Source organism: Manis pentadactyla, chromosome 9, assembly GCF_030020395.1.
Source record: "Manis pentadactyla isolate mManPen7 chromosome 9, mManPen7.hap1, whole genome shotgun sequence".
Taxonomy (NCBI): domain Eukaryota; kingdom Metazoa; phylum Chordata; class Mammalia; order Pholidota; family Manidae; genus Manis; species Manis pentadactyla.
The window spans coordinates 83,309,862-83,324,862 of NC_080027.1; the positions used below are offsets into that span (position 1 = coordinate 83,309,862).

The following is a 15,001-nucleotide window of genomic DNA, read 5'->3' on the forward strand; positions in this document are numbered from 1 at the left end:
GCCTCCGTGGGTGAGGTAGCCCGTATGTGCTCTCCTGCGAGAACAGCATCCCTTGGCGCCCTGTCCCAGCCACCTCTGTATGTGCGCAGCAGCAGGGCCTCTGAGTCTGGCCCGGGCGGCTGCGGAGGAGGCTCTGGGCAGTTGCTGTGGATGCGGCTGCTCCCAGGCTGTTCCCCTGCTATGGTGGGACCGTGCTAGAAGGGTAATGGGCAGGAGGCTGTTTATCGCCATGAGGGGCTTCAGAGCTGCGTTTCCTCTCAGGGGGCTGGAGCGCATGAATTTCCCCAGGATTACTAGCTGCTGGGCAGAGTATGCCAGGTAGCTTCCGTCCAGCTCTGAGGCCCCTGTCCCTTTTAAGACTTTCAGAAAGCACTCGCTTTTCTTTTGTTCCAGGGGTGCCAGCTGCTGGGACATGTTCGCAGATTTTACTGTTACGTTTCCCAAGTATCCAGCACACCATGCACTGTGTGTCTGCGCTCCCAGTGCAGATGTCTAGGGCTGGGTATTTAGCAGTCCTGAGCTCCCATTCCCTCCCCACTCTGACACCGGGGAGCTGGGGTCGGGGGTAGGGGCACACGGATCCCACCAGGCCGCAGCTTGTATCTTACCCCTTCATGAGGCGCTGAGTTATCGCAGATGTAGATGTAGCCTGGCTCTTGTACTGTGTCTTCTGGTCTCTCTTTTAAGAATAGTTGTATTTGCTGTATTTTCAAAAATATATATGGTTTTGGGGGGAGATTTCCACTGGCCTACTCATGCCTCCATCTTGAGCACCTCCAGGAATATCCTCTTTAAGAATATGAATTAGGGAATTATGTAATAGGACCCAAGAATTTAAATATATCTTTCAGGCTAATGTGGGAATTTAGAAAACAGTTTTTCCTCTTGTGTATGCCTAATGAGTATCATAAAATGCAGGCTACTTTCTAAGCTGTGTTATAGTAGTATTAAGTGAAGTGTATAATTGCAAAGTTTATATACAGTTTATTCAAATACATTTATATTTATATGTTTATTCAAATTATATATATATATACACACACACACATACACACATTTGATTGTTTTTGTGGTTGAGTTACCATCTTCATATTGTTTTCCTGAAGGTAATATAAAACATTGCATCCCCAGAACTTGATGAGTGATAAGGGAAAACTGGCCTAGGATTTAACATATCCTTCAGAGGATGGTTAGTTGAAAGTAGATCATAGTGGTAAGTGCTCTATAGAAAATTAAAATAGAGGATAAATATTTACTCTCTACTACTTTAGAGGCTACTTTAGATTGAACAATTACGGTTATCCTCTCCAGAAAGTTGAAATTTAAACTGACACCTAAATGAGAAGAAGGAACCAAAAATCAGAGATCAATGATAAGCATTCTAGGCTGAAGCAAAGGCCCTGAAGCCTTAGTGAACTCAGTGGCATATTAGGCTGCTCAGGCTGCCATCACAGATTGGGGAGCTTAAACAATAGACATTTATTTCTCAGAGTTCGGGAGGCTGGGAAATCCAAGATCAAGGTGCTAGCTCATTGGGTTCCCAGGGAGGGTTCTCATCCTGGCTGGCAGATGTCCTCCTTCTCCCCATGGTGTCCTTACACGGCCTGTTCTTGGTATGTGTGCAGAGACAGAGAGAAATTTCTGGTGTTTCTTCCTCTTCTTGCAAAGGGAATGGCCCTGGTGTATTAGGGCCGCACCCTTATGACTTCATTTAACCTTTATCTCCTTTTCACAAGCCTTATCTTTAAATACAGTCACATTAGGGGTTAGGGCTTTCACATATGGATTTGGTGGGATGTAATTAAATTCAGGTCAGTAAGGCTGGATGGAACCTGGTGAACAAAGGGGAGAATAATAGGGAAAGAAGCCAAAGAAGTAGGCCAGGGACAGGCTATGTACAGCTCTGAAAGCCTGGGTTAGGATTTTGAATTTTATTGCAAGCATGTAAGAAGCTAGAGCAGAGGAATGACATAATTCAATTAATATTTTTAAAAAATGCACTCTTAAACTTACATGGAGAAATGACTGAAGGAGGCCAAAAACTAGAAGATAGAGGATGTTTGGCCATGTTAAATTTGAAATATCTATGAGGCTAAAATGCCAGGAGAGGTCAGAGCTGGGAATATAGGGAATAGTTATTAAATAAGGAGTATTTATAGCCATGAGACTGGATAAGGTCATCTGAGAGAGAGTAAAGTTCAAAAATTTGGCCACTCTGAGTTCTGGGTTCTCTTACATTTAGTTATCCAATAGAGGGGGAAGGACCAGCAAAATGGGTGTCCAGAAAGATGTGGTATTCTAAGAGCCAAGGGAAAAAGTATTGAGAATAAGAGAATAATTAACAGTGACTTTCAAACATTTATAGATTTGGGGGAGAGTTTAGGAGAAATTTTACAGAAAGGTTTTTCTTTACATGTTTCTTTTTGTCTTGTTTCCAGTATACTATGAGTTATTGAGTATTCTGCATATCATGATTAATTCAGTAGTTTATGTAGAATTTTTAATTGATATTTTTTGTCCCAATTCACAATATAAAGTCTGAACATAGGATGCAAAAATCGAAGCATTTTTTAATTTGAAAGAAAATTTTCTCAGAAGGAGAGTGAAACCTAAGTGGTAAGTTAGTTGTGAAAAAATGTCATACATATCCGTTAAACAGTCACATGTGGTGCTGCAAACATTAAACTTATTCAAAAATCATACACTTCCTTAGAGTATTTAAGGCTGATTAAATAAGGATTATACTTAGGTTTAGCATTAAAAATAACTATTTTAAAGTAAAATTATTGATTCCTCTAATGAATTCATGCTGTATTAAAAAATCTATAAAAGGAAAAGTAAAAATTAGAATTAAGCTCAGGTAATTACTGTTTCATAATATATTCTTTTATTTTTACACATCTTTATAGTTAAAAGTTACTCTCATAAGATAAATTTTTAATAGTGGGATTGTGGGGGTCAAAGGGTAATCACATTTTTAAGGCTTTTGTCATGTTGTCAGACTGTCCCCTGGAATGCTGTAGTAACCTAACATTCCTACAGTTAATATCTGAAGTTAATACACAGTGTAGCCAACAGTGAGTATTGACATTCTTTTTAATCTTTGCCAGTCTATAAAGGGAAAACTTGTATCTTTTAAATTTGTTTCTTTGTTGAGTCTTACATCATTTCACCAATTAATTAGCCATTATTTTGTATTTTTTAATTGTTCATATTTTTGGCCCCTTTTCTCTTAGTTTTTTTTTTTTCTGTTTAGATTTTTTATGAGCTTTCTGTGTATTAAAGATATTAAATGTTTGCGATCATACATATTTTTCCCAGGCTATCTGAAACTCTATGGCTTTTTTCCATGCTGAATTTGAAATTTCTCTGCTTGGGTTTAAATGTACTTACATTAAGTTTTTGTCATGATCCAGTTTAGCGTTTTGACCTCTGTGGTTGAAATTCAGTATATGTTAGGGGACATTATTTGGAAGAATCCCAGCCACAGAAGAAGCAAACCTACATGAATTTCTGTTTAACTTGACTAAATAGTACACTTATCATATACCTAAAGATTCAGTTTTTAATAGTGTGAGGTTTGAATTAGACTCTGAACACATTAGAAAATGACAATAAAAATTGATCTTTCACCAAAGGATAAGCCTGTTGCTTGCTTATGTATATACCTTCATTCAGATAGTAAATAGGAAACTTTGCATGATGTTAATTTCCGGAATTTTATGTTAGAGCAACTGGTATTTCTAATTAGGATTTCTAACATCCTGAAATAGGACCCAACAAGTTGTGGCCACATGGTGGGCTTTTTAGCTTTATTTGCCCCTTGGAATGAGAGCCTGGAGTTGGATGGCTTCTCTGTGGAGATGACAGTTTAATGCACTTGCTCAGCTGATGATCAAGAGGCTCTTTTGACAGGTGTAGTTCATTTGTACTTTGTCTTCTGCATTATCACTACTATCATAAGTCTTCATCTTAAATTTCTGAAGAGAGAGTAGTAAAGGTGCTCATTTTGAACATTCTAAGCTGAAGAAACTGTCTTGAGTTGTGTTTGATTGTCGTTTTGTTTAATCTCTAGAACTCTTCCTCATGGGTACTGTATAACATGGCTTCATTTTACTGGAGAATAAAGAATGAGCCATATCAGGTAGTGGAATGTGCCATGCGAGCACTTCACTTCTCTTCCAGGTATGATTCCTCCCTTCAGAACCTCTTCATTTTCCACATAAGTCAGGACTGTTAAAGAAACAATACATAAGAAAACAAAAGAAGCATTGTATTGTGCTTATACTCTCCCCAATCCCTGTTCAAAGAAACTAGTCCCATTGCAAAAAGTGACAGGCATCAATGAGTATGGAATGATTTTAACATAATATATATCTGACTTCCATTAAGGAAAAAAAAACATCATATGGACACTGTCTGAGTCACTTGAGACTTGAATGCAAGGACTTTGACTGGAGAAATTATCATAAATTAAATTTTTCTCAGAGAAAATTAAGCCCTAAATACATTTTAAAATTGTAAAATGTCTGTTAGACCTTATTTTTGTGGCAAAATTGTAGCTATCAGATTGAGTAAGCACCATCAGTTATGTAAAAATGAAACATTATAATTTTCTTAAATTATTTTCTCCATCTGTAAGCATACTCAAAGTTATTTTCCTAGGCACAATAATTTTGAATGTAATTTTCCCTTGTCAGGTAGTTATATAATCATGGCTCCTAACATCTGATTACATCTCTCCTCCTTTAGGCGCAATAAAGACATTGCCCTGGTCAACCTGGCAAACATTCTGCACAGGGCGCACTTCTCTGCTGACGCTGCTGTCGTAGTCCATGCGGCTCTGGATGACAGTGACTTCTTCACCAGCTATTACACTTTGGGAAATATATACGCAGTAAATACGCCTTTCTGTTTCATGAGACAAACCAGTTGCTCTTTTTTTTTCCCAACTAAAAATCACTTTTTCCCTTTCTCTTTTGGTCCAAACAAGGGAAAGGGGATGTGTAAGATAAATTCTAGCCAAAATAAGCAGGCGAAGAGAAGCAACAAAGGGCCAGGTAGTTTATTTGAACGCAAATACCCAGGCGAGATTTCCTGAAATGTAAGGCTGGAAGCACTGATGGGAGGAGCGAGCACATCCGACACTGATGACGTGCCAAAAGTCCCCGGCTGCTGCCCCCTCCCAACCTGAAAAATGTGCCTTGGGCTAGCCAATCCTCGCACCACTGTAAATCTGAGCTCTGCCTCCCCCTACCTTCTTTAAAAACTCGCTGCCTGTCTACTTACTTGCAAATTCCCCAGCCTCCATTTCTATAGACTGGGGTATTTGTATTCAAATAAACTACCTGGCTCTTTGTTGCCTCTCTTCGCCTGCTTATTTCGGCTAGAATTTATCTTACAGGATGGAAATAAATCGGGGAAAAATACCTCAACACAATAATGTATCGTAATTGTCCTTACCTAAAAACAAAAATAATTTAATTGATAGGAATATTAAATTTCTGCAGAGTACATCTCTTAAGATAGCAGTACATTCCAGTTAAACCATCGTATAGCATGCCGTTGTGTCGTGAAGATTTAGTCCCTGATCAAAATAATGTTCACTGTAGAATGAGATGTAGGTTTGATCTAACAAGTCATTAGGTGGTTTGGACAGATGCAACCAGGGCCATGGCTAACATTTTCCCCTGTGTGTGTGTGTGTATGTGCGTGTTTGTTTTTGTCTCTTCAGATGCTTGGGGAATATAACCACTCAGTACTCTGTTATGACCATGCTTTGCAGGCCAAACCTGGGTTTGAACAAGCTATAAAAAGGAAGCATGCTGTCCTGTGTCAGCAAAAACTTGAGCAGAAACTGGAAGCTCAACATAGGTAATGGGAGAAAAAAAATCACACTGAGGCACTAGTACCATAGGACCTTAGGTTAGACCTGTGTAGGGTGATCTCTGTGTTAACTTGTACATTAGAATTAAGAATAACAACTTCTTACGACTGCTGGTCCTGACCCTTTTCTCCAAATTCAGGAGATTTAGTATAATTCAGTAGCTGTGTAGAGGAATCTCTAATAGCATGGATTCCAGGAACTAGAGAATGTGTGCCGTAAATGCTGTCATTTAGATCTTTACAATTTTGGTCAGTTACTTTTATGAAGTCAGATGGAGGGGGTGGTGCTATTGCTGAATACTCCATAATTCTGTGGAGATTATGTTTTTATCTCTATAAAATACTCTGTCAGTAAAATCACTTGCACATGCTGTATTTGATCTTTTCTCCCCTTTGGCTCCTAGGGTTGGGTTATTACGTTAGTTAAGTAACATTGAGAGACATATTTGGCCCACATTTCCGTCAGATTTGTGGAAGTTGTATAATAATAGGATTCTGTTGTCTTGAGTCCTTGCATTATAGTTAATTAAAATATATTAAGAATCTTTGTATAACTTATAAGTGTTCATCTCTTATAGAATAAGCCTTCAACATTTTGAATGTACTTTGATTATTAGAGAATTACATGGAGATTTGAAATTCATTAAACTTTTATATTTGCTTATTTTCCAATCTGTTTAAAGCATAATATAGTGAAAAGGAAAGAATGACAGATTACTTATTTATATCTGGCTTCTGTTATACCTGACCAGAACCTGTCCTGGCTGAGCAAATTGGTTCTCTTATACAATCTGTATAACTCCTAAATTTCCGTATGTTACAGTGTAATAGGTAATGAGGTTTTTGTGACTAAATATAATCAGGCAGCCAATTTACTGATACCAAGTGGTATAGAGTATTCCTTTCTAAGCAAAGTTTCTGTGTTTTTTACCAAATCTGTAAACCAAGTTACTAGTGTCTCTAAGACTAATACAAATTTTGTGGAGAGAAATAGAGTTATTGAATATGTAAAGGTCTATAGTATATTATTAATGTGTCTTTTTGGGTACCAGAACATCCAATACATGATTTAATATCAAAATACTTGTATTTAAGGGAAGAATTTTGCATCCATCTTTTTGCCCACAAGTTTTAATAAAACAATAGCCATTTATTTAGCACTATTATTCTTGAGCTTATGTTACAGTAGTTGTTTAAAAGTAAAAAGAAAAAAAAGAGAATTGCTGAGAACCAGAAAATCTATGCATGTAAGTGGGTTTCAAAATTCACAATTTTAAAGCTCTAACTTTTTCCTGGTGTTAAAAAAATGTTAAGATCCCTCCAGCGAACACTGAATGAGTTGAAAGAGTATCAAAAGCAGCATGACCACTACCTAAGACAGCAGGAAATCCTAGAAAAACATAAGCTGATACAGGAGGAGCAAATCTTAAGAAATATCATTCATGAGACACAGATGGCAAAAGAGGCACAATTAGGTAAGTGTTGGTTCCAGGCAATTGAAGATGGGTTAGGAAACTCACGTCTAGCTTGCTTTACTTTTGTAACTTTCACGTAGCCATAAAACAGTATAAAGTTGTGCCCATGACTTCCCTCCATGTTCAAATCAAGAGGCACCACAGTGGGTACACCAGCAGGCCTGAGGAACTCGTTTCATGCCCCTAGCTTTTTTTAAATTGGTGTTTTAAAATACAAATCTTTTAGATTCTAGGAGTCCTAATAATGGTTGTTTGTCCTCTGTGACCTACACTGATGATTCTCCAACTGTAATATGCATATCAATATCCTGGAGATCTTTGTTAAGGTGCAGATTCTGATTGAGTAGCTCTGAGGTGGGCCCTGAGATTCTGTATCTTTAACAAGCTCCTATTTGATGCCTGTTGCTGCTGATCTGAAAACACAGTAACACAGCCCTACATCAAGTGAATGCAAGCCAGTCACACCCCGGAAACATCCACATTCTCCAGCCAACAATAAAGTTCAACATCTTTTTTCTTCTTGCACCCTTAAATACAGATATTTTATTTTAGAAGTAAAGCTTTAGACTAGAATTTATATCAAGCAGTAATTCTTAACCTGGGTCAATGAATTAGTTTCAGGGGGTTCTGAAATCCTCCCCAAAACTATACACAATATTGTATATGTACACAATTTTAATTTTTTCTGGGAAAAGGGTCTATTTCTCTTATTAAAATCTCATAAGAGTCTGTGACCCCAAAATAGAACCACTGTTCTAAGGGAGCTTGGGTTGACAAGATATCCAGTGATTAGGTTATATCCAGAATATTTCATTTCTTACTAAACTCTAAGGGAGCAGATATGACAGCTTGACACCAAAGAGTAAATTAATGGAATCCCTTTTATTACACTCCTCTCCCTTGATAAATACATTGGTCTGGAAACCCTCTTAACCTTTGAACGTTGGCTGTGACCATTTATAATCCACAACAAGTTTTCTCTGCTGTTTTGAGTGGGCAAAAGGTATGTTCAGTCCTTGAGATTGTTTACATTGCTTGGTCTATACTGAAATGCAACCACAGCTCTTATATTACAGATTTGCAGCAGAATTATGAAGTATACAAAGCAAATTCTCTCTAGAAAGATGGCCAAAGTCTTTTAAAACATGTAATCAGTAGATTTTATAATCATATAGTGTAATTGCCAGAAGATACCTCAGTGATTATCTAGTGGAGCCCCCTTTGTTTTATAGGTGGAGAACCCAAGGCTTCTTTAGAATGATTCAGTTTAGTTAATCATTAATGAGTATTCCCCATAAGCACCCTCTGTGTAAGTATTCTGCTAGGCTCTGAAGAATACAGGGTTGAGACCAAGAGACTTAGATTAAGAAAATCATATTGGCATTGCTGATATTTCTCACAAATTGTAATTTCCTTTCTTATTCCAGGAAATCATCAGATATGCCGTCTTGTCAACCAGCAGCATAGTTTACATTGCCAGTGGGACCAACCTGTGCGCTACCATCGTGGAGATATCTTTGAAAATGTGGACTATGTTCAGGTCTTTATCTTGGTGTCTTTGAGTTCTTATAACTTTTGTGTATCTAAGAGTAATATCTCTTTCCCCACCTTGTATATTTGATCCCTAAAAGTTGTGACTGTCATTGAGGGTTTGGAGTGTCTGTTATGTTGATGAAGTCAGATTTTGTAGATAGCACTCAGTTACTCCATGAATGACATTTCTTTTTCCCAAAGTACTAGCTGTATATAATCTATTCATATGTATATGCTTCTTTTCTCCTTTCACCATGAGACCTAGAACTAAGCTCTTATTACTATTTAATTGAAATCCTTCATTTCCCCTTTTAACTTATTAGAGTAAGACATATAATTTAAAACTGGGGAAGAGTAGCCATGCTCCTTCCTTGAAGTCATTAGTCCAATTATGTTGCTTCAACCAAAAACACCAAGAAAGGCATCATTATCAACAGAAAATACTTACTAACTAGCATTGCTAGGTGCATATATTCTCTCTTTTCTTCCGTCTCTGTATGTATGCACACATATGCACGTACACACACACACATTCCTAGCCTAACTGGGAAGAAATAATATATAAATATAATACCAAAAAGCATGTAACAATGCTGAATAGACAGCACTACCTGAATTTCAAGTATCATCCAAAAGGATATTGGAAATAAAATAGCATTTGTCCTATCTGGTAAGAAACCCATCATGTACTTAATCATAGATACAGAAATTTCCAAAGATAAGTATTTAAAATAAGAGGTCAGGAGAGCTTCTGTAGGAGGACAAACAATGAAAAATTAGGATTCTTTAATCTGGAAAAACCCAGACTACATTGGGAAAAAGAAACAAAACTAGAGGCCATTTAGGGGGAGAAGTAGTACTAGAGACTGAAAGCTTCCTATGATTTTTGTGAACCAACTTCTAGCAATATCCCATATTTGAGTTTCAAAAGTAGTAAAGGAAGATCAGACTTACACCTCTGGAATTGTAGATCCTATCTTAAATCCAATAATTTTAAGGGGGAAAAAAAAATAATACTTAGAAATGAAATAGACTGATAGTCACTGTGACTTTTGGAAAACATGGTCTCAAGACAGACCATTTGGAAAACTGCCCTATGCCAATGTAGCTTCCACTGTTATATATCTATAAATTGCATCGCCACTGTAAAGTGAAAGAAACATTTCTATTCATAAAGGCATAGAGCTACAAATTTATCATATTTATCCTTTTTTCTCATATTTTTTCTACCCCATCCCATCCTGGTCCCATTCTCTTTATCTAACATGGTTTCAGAAAAACACAGGAACCATGCATGGTATCTTGTGAGACTATCAAACATTATTTTACCCTAGTTTGGAAGGAGATTATATATATTTGGAATTGATTGTTCAGTAGTCTGTAATGCCTAAATGATAGTTATATTAAACTCTTTAAGAACCCTTTCTTAAGTTCCCTTGCTTCTACTTTATATACTACTTCCTACACTAACTTTACAGAGTAGTGATCACTTTAGTCTAAGTAGAGAAAGGGTATAATGAACGAAACCTTTAAAGCAGCTAGTCATGAAACCTAAAGATACTAAGTCATAGAAGGAAAGTAAAGGAACAAGAAAACAATCCATGCCATGTTTCTCATACTGGAGTGGCATAGCTGATTGAAAGCTGCCAACTCTGCATTACCTGGGAGGATCTGCTGTGGCACAGTTCTGGAAATGAGAAGATCTGATTGCTCTATTACTGACCTACTTTCTGATTCTCTTAACTAATGTTGAGTATTCACTAACTTTTGGGCTGAGTTAAATTTCAGCCAAAACTCTGTGTCTATTTCCAGTTTGATTGAACTTTTCTTTTCATTTTCTAGTTTGGTGAGGATTCATCAACTTCCAGTATGATGTCTGTGAACTTTGATGTTCAGGCAAATCAAAGTGACATCAGTGATTTGGTCAAGTCTTCTCCTGTAGCCCGTTCCATTCTCTGGATCTGGGGCAGTGATTCTAATGCATATAGGGTAAGTTAACAGAAGAGGAGATAGGAGTTTTCTCAAACAAAATTTTTTAAAGCAGTGTCTTGCACCCTCACTGATTAATGTGGCCCCTAGCAGTGGCACAGCAAGCACTTCATAAACTTCTTCAGTGGAAAACTTTCTGCTGGGTAATTAAGACAGGGTCTGCCTTGAGGTCTTCCTAATCCGGTGGGGCAGATAAACATACCAGCTGATTTCAGTTCAAAGCTTTAAGTTCTGAGTATAATTACCAACCCTAACAAGTTTCTAAGCTTGACCCACATATATACTTGTATGTATATACTTTACTTATTTAATCAGCATTCTTTTATTAAGCTCCCAACTGTGTATCAGGCTCATCTATGAGTACAGTACATAAGTTCCTTGCTCTGTTAGACCTTATATTCAAGCAGAAGATATAGATAATAAGTTAATAAATAGATATTTCTAAGCTGGCTGAGAAATAACTGCATGTTAGCCAATGGGGATTACCAAGGTATAAGGACAGACACCATGTATTTTTTATTCATTACTAAATTTTCAGAATTTAATCAAGTTTTTATTCTAACAATTAGTACAGCCACTTAGATTTAATTATACATAATAGATTCACCAGTTCGATAGCTTCATGATATAAATTTAGTAAGTCTCTGGTACATGTTATTTACAGTTAGAAAAATGAACACTATAAATAAAAAAAACGATTGGTAAACCGGCATTGGCAAAGAAGTGTCTTAGTTCAAGGAAAAATAGTTTTCTCTGTCAGTTTTATAAGCTTATGTATGCTTTCAGGTTTAGTTCACAAACTCCACCACAAATAAGCCTAACAAAAGAAAGGTTGCCTCATTACAGGAAGTCCAGATATAGGACAGAGTCCAGGCTTGGTTGATTCAGTGGCCTAGTGATGTCATCAGTGACCCATTTCTTTCCCATTTTTCAGTTTGCCATTCACAGTCTTGGTTTTATCCTAAAGCTTATCTTTCTCGTGGTCTTGAGGTGACAGTCAGCAGTAAGTGGAGCAACATGTTTTTTGTTCCTATGTGACCTAAGAGACTAAAACTGCCTTTTCTTTCCCAGAAGCCCCAAGCAGGCCTCTCTTTGTGTCTCTTTGGCTCTACTGACTTAGGCCTGTCTGATCCCAAACCAGTCCATGATAAAGCAGGTAGAATTACTGACTTAGACAAATAATCTTCAATAGAAGGAATATTTTAAAATCTACTACAGTGTCTACATCTGTTAAAATACTAAATTACTGTTCAGCTATCCTAGTATATTTATATTCTTTTAAAAGTTCATTTAGCATGTCGAAATATCGAATCCAAAGAAATTTATGAGAAACTTTTTTTCTTCATTAGGACAAACAGCACATTCTGTGGCCTAAAAGAGCAGACTGTGTAGAAAGCTATCCAAGAGTCCCTATTGGCGGGGAATTGCCAACATATTTTCTGCCTCCAGAAAACAAAGGACTCAGGCAAGTGCTGATGGATTTGGCAAGGCACTTGATGCTGCATGATTGTCATCTGGCAGTTCTTTGAGAGCACCAGCCTTGGACTTGAAAGGTTAAGTCTTTATCTTGCAGTCACCCAAACTTTGGAAATATGAATCTTGTTCCTTTTTCTTGTGCCAGGATCCACGAGCTCAACAGTGATGATTATTCTTCAGAGGAAGAGGCCCAAACCCCTGACTGTTCCATAACTGACTTCAGAAAAAGCCAGACTCTGTCCTACTTAGTCAAAGAATTAGAGGTCCGCATGGATCTGAAAGCCAAAATGCCAGATGACCATGCACGAAAAGTAAGGCTCCCTTAGGCTGGTGTTTATTGGCGTCCATTCTGGGTGACTTCACAAGCCTCTTCAGTGGAACAAAAATTTGAGAGAAGGCAGTTGTTGAGCTTTAAGTTATAAAATGAAAGATAGAGTTAAAGAATTGGTGAAATCATTAAGAAGTCAGTCATGCTATTGACAGAGTGCCAGGAAAGTGTTCCACAGGGCTGCTACTTACGTCAACCACCTAAGTACTGTTCCTTTAACCAAGAGGGCCACAAAGATGAGTGACAGAACTCTGTTTACCTTATGGAGTCAATCAAATGGAAGTCATTCTGACCACTTCAATTTAGCTCTGCATCTTTCAAGCCTCCAGAAGTTTGTATAAATTGGAAGCTTTGAAGATTCTCTTTCCCTGGCCTTATCAACCCTGCTTTGGTCTTATATGAGATCCTTAGGAATTTGTATGGATTTGGTAACTACTTTATAAACATTATAAATAAGTTCTGTTATGCTTTTTTCTTTCCTATTAGTTATGTATAACTAGGAATGTTTTATTTCTGAGTGTAAATTCTGTGTTGTATACCATTCCATAGATACAAATGAAAAAATTACCTTTCTACAGAGAAAACAGGCCATCAAAACAACCTATTTTAGGACTATGAAGAGTTTTACCACTTATATTCAACAAACATTTACTGAGGCAAAAAATATTATGTGCCAGGCACTGTTTGGAGTACAAGGATACAAAGATAAATAGACTATGATCCCTACCTCAGAGTTGCTCATAGTTACATAAATCTGCAAGAATATAGATTAACTGAGGATCTGGTGCTTTTTCAGATGGGCAAGATAGCAGATTTTTTTATATCAGTCCATTGTCTTTGGAGTAATTTCTCATTTGGTTCTGGACCCTTAGATTGACTTAAGTGGGATGTGGTAGAGCACCTTAAAAGTGTGTGGGGTATATGTCATTAACTTCTTTTACTTGAAACTAGGGCATACATGTGAGCAGGTTAACATCTGTTGATATTTATCAATGACCTCATGTTATGTATATGATTATAAATATTTATTTAAATTAGCTGTTCCTGAGGTACTCAAGCAAAGACTGCTATCTATAGAAATTCTTTTCTATCTGTAGAAAATCTATTCAAATGTCTTCCATGTTATTTTTTTTGCTATCTATAGAAAATCTATTCAAATGTCTTCCATGTTATTTTTAATTGAGTCAGTCTTCCTTTTGATGTTTTCAGATTTTGCTTTCCCGTATTAATAACTATACTATCCCAGAAGAAGAAATTGGTTCTTTCTTATTTCATGCTATTAATAAGGTGAGTCACCTACTTTACACATTTGAAATTTAAATGCTTAGTAATTGTAATTAAAAGTTAAAGTAAATTGTAACTAAAAGTTCATCAGAATTGGGTAGTTGAAATATTTGCTAACTTTTATTTGTTGTTTACTAGAGCTAGGCATCATAATGTATTAAAAACCCTTTTAAAACAAATACTGTATTCTTATATTAACTGAAGTATTTTGGGGTTTTTCAGCCAAATGCTCCTGTCTGGCTGATACTCAATGAAGCCGGACTCTACTGGAGAGCAGTAGGAAATAGCACTTTCGCTCTTGCTTGTCTTCAGAGGGCTTTGAATTTGGCTCCACTTCAATATCAGGACATTCCTCTTGTGAACTTGGCCAACCTTTTGATTCACTATGGCCTTCATCTTGATGCCACTAAGCTGCTACTTCAGGCTTTGACCATCAATAGCTCTGAGGTAAGGTTTTACATTTCTTTGTAGCTCCATATGCTATGTTGAGGTAACTCAAATACAGAGCACAGTTTATATTTTTCTAGGAAGGGTATAAAAAAAACCTCATGTTTTGTTTTTCAGAGTAGAATTTGCATATTCTCAGAGGGCATAAAACAGATTTTGTTTTATGTTTGATGTGTTTGTTTATTTCAAATGAGTGAAATTTATAATTATACAATTTTTTTAGAAACATTTAAATAATAATAAAATAGCTGCTGAAAATATACTTCCACTTTTTTATGTCAGTCTGAAATATCTGGTTCCTTATCTTATTCATCACAGCATGCACACTGATTAATATTACACTGTTTTATAACTTTAATTTATAGATCTTTTACTAACCAAGCCAGAGCACGGTTTAAAGGTTATTTTGATAATAGACAGATGGATTGATATTCATGTCCTGAACCTCCCATTACTGCTTTGTAATTAATTACTCTATTTCATAGTTTCTAAGATGCCACTTCTTTTTCTTCTTATTTTAACATCTCTGAAATGACAATGCATGTTACAGCTAATGACATCTTCGGTTTGATGACATACAGTT

The 15,001-nt window shown here is 36.7% G+C and overlaps 1 protein-coding gene across 5 annotated transcripts in view; it reads left to right on the plus strand.

Moving 5' to 3' along the window:
* Nucleotides 1-15,001, plus strand: part of TTC17 (tetratricopeptide repeat domain 17) — a 160,679-nt gene that overhangs the window by 31,856 nt on the left and 113,822 nt on the right. For 4 of the 5 annotated variants that reach the window (XM_036891710.2, XM_036891711.2, XM_036891713.2 and 1 more), the window contains exons 6-15: nucleotides 4,076-4,185; nucleotides 4,753-4,897; nucleotides 5,735-5,874; nucleotides 7,201-7,361; nucleotides 8,789-8,901; nucleotides 10,737-10,883; nucleotides 12,233-12,348; nucleotides 12,505-12,670; nucleotides 13,897-13,974; nucleotides 14,194-14,418. In XM_036891710.2, the coding sequence (XP_036747605.2) occupies nucleotides 4,076-4,185; nucleotides 4,753-4,897; nucleotides 5,735-5,874; nucleotides 7,201-7,361; nucleotides 8,789-8,901; nucleotides 10,737-10,883; nucleotides 12,233-12,348; nucleotides 12,505-12,670; nucleotides 13,897-13,974; nucleotides 14,194-14,418 (1,401 nt within the window). The remainder of the gene's footprint in view (nucleotides 1-4,075; nucleotides 4,186-4,752; nucleotides 4,898-5,734; nucleotides 5,875-7,200; nucleotides 7,362-8,788; nucleotides 8,902-10,736; nucleotides 10,884-12,232; nucleotides 12,349-12,504; nucleotides 12,671-13,896; nucleotides 13,975-14,193; nucleotides 14,419-15,001) is intronic. The other variant, XM_057507569.1, reaches the window with a different exon arrangement.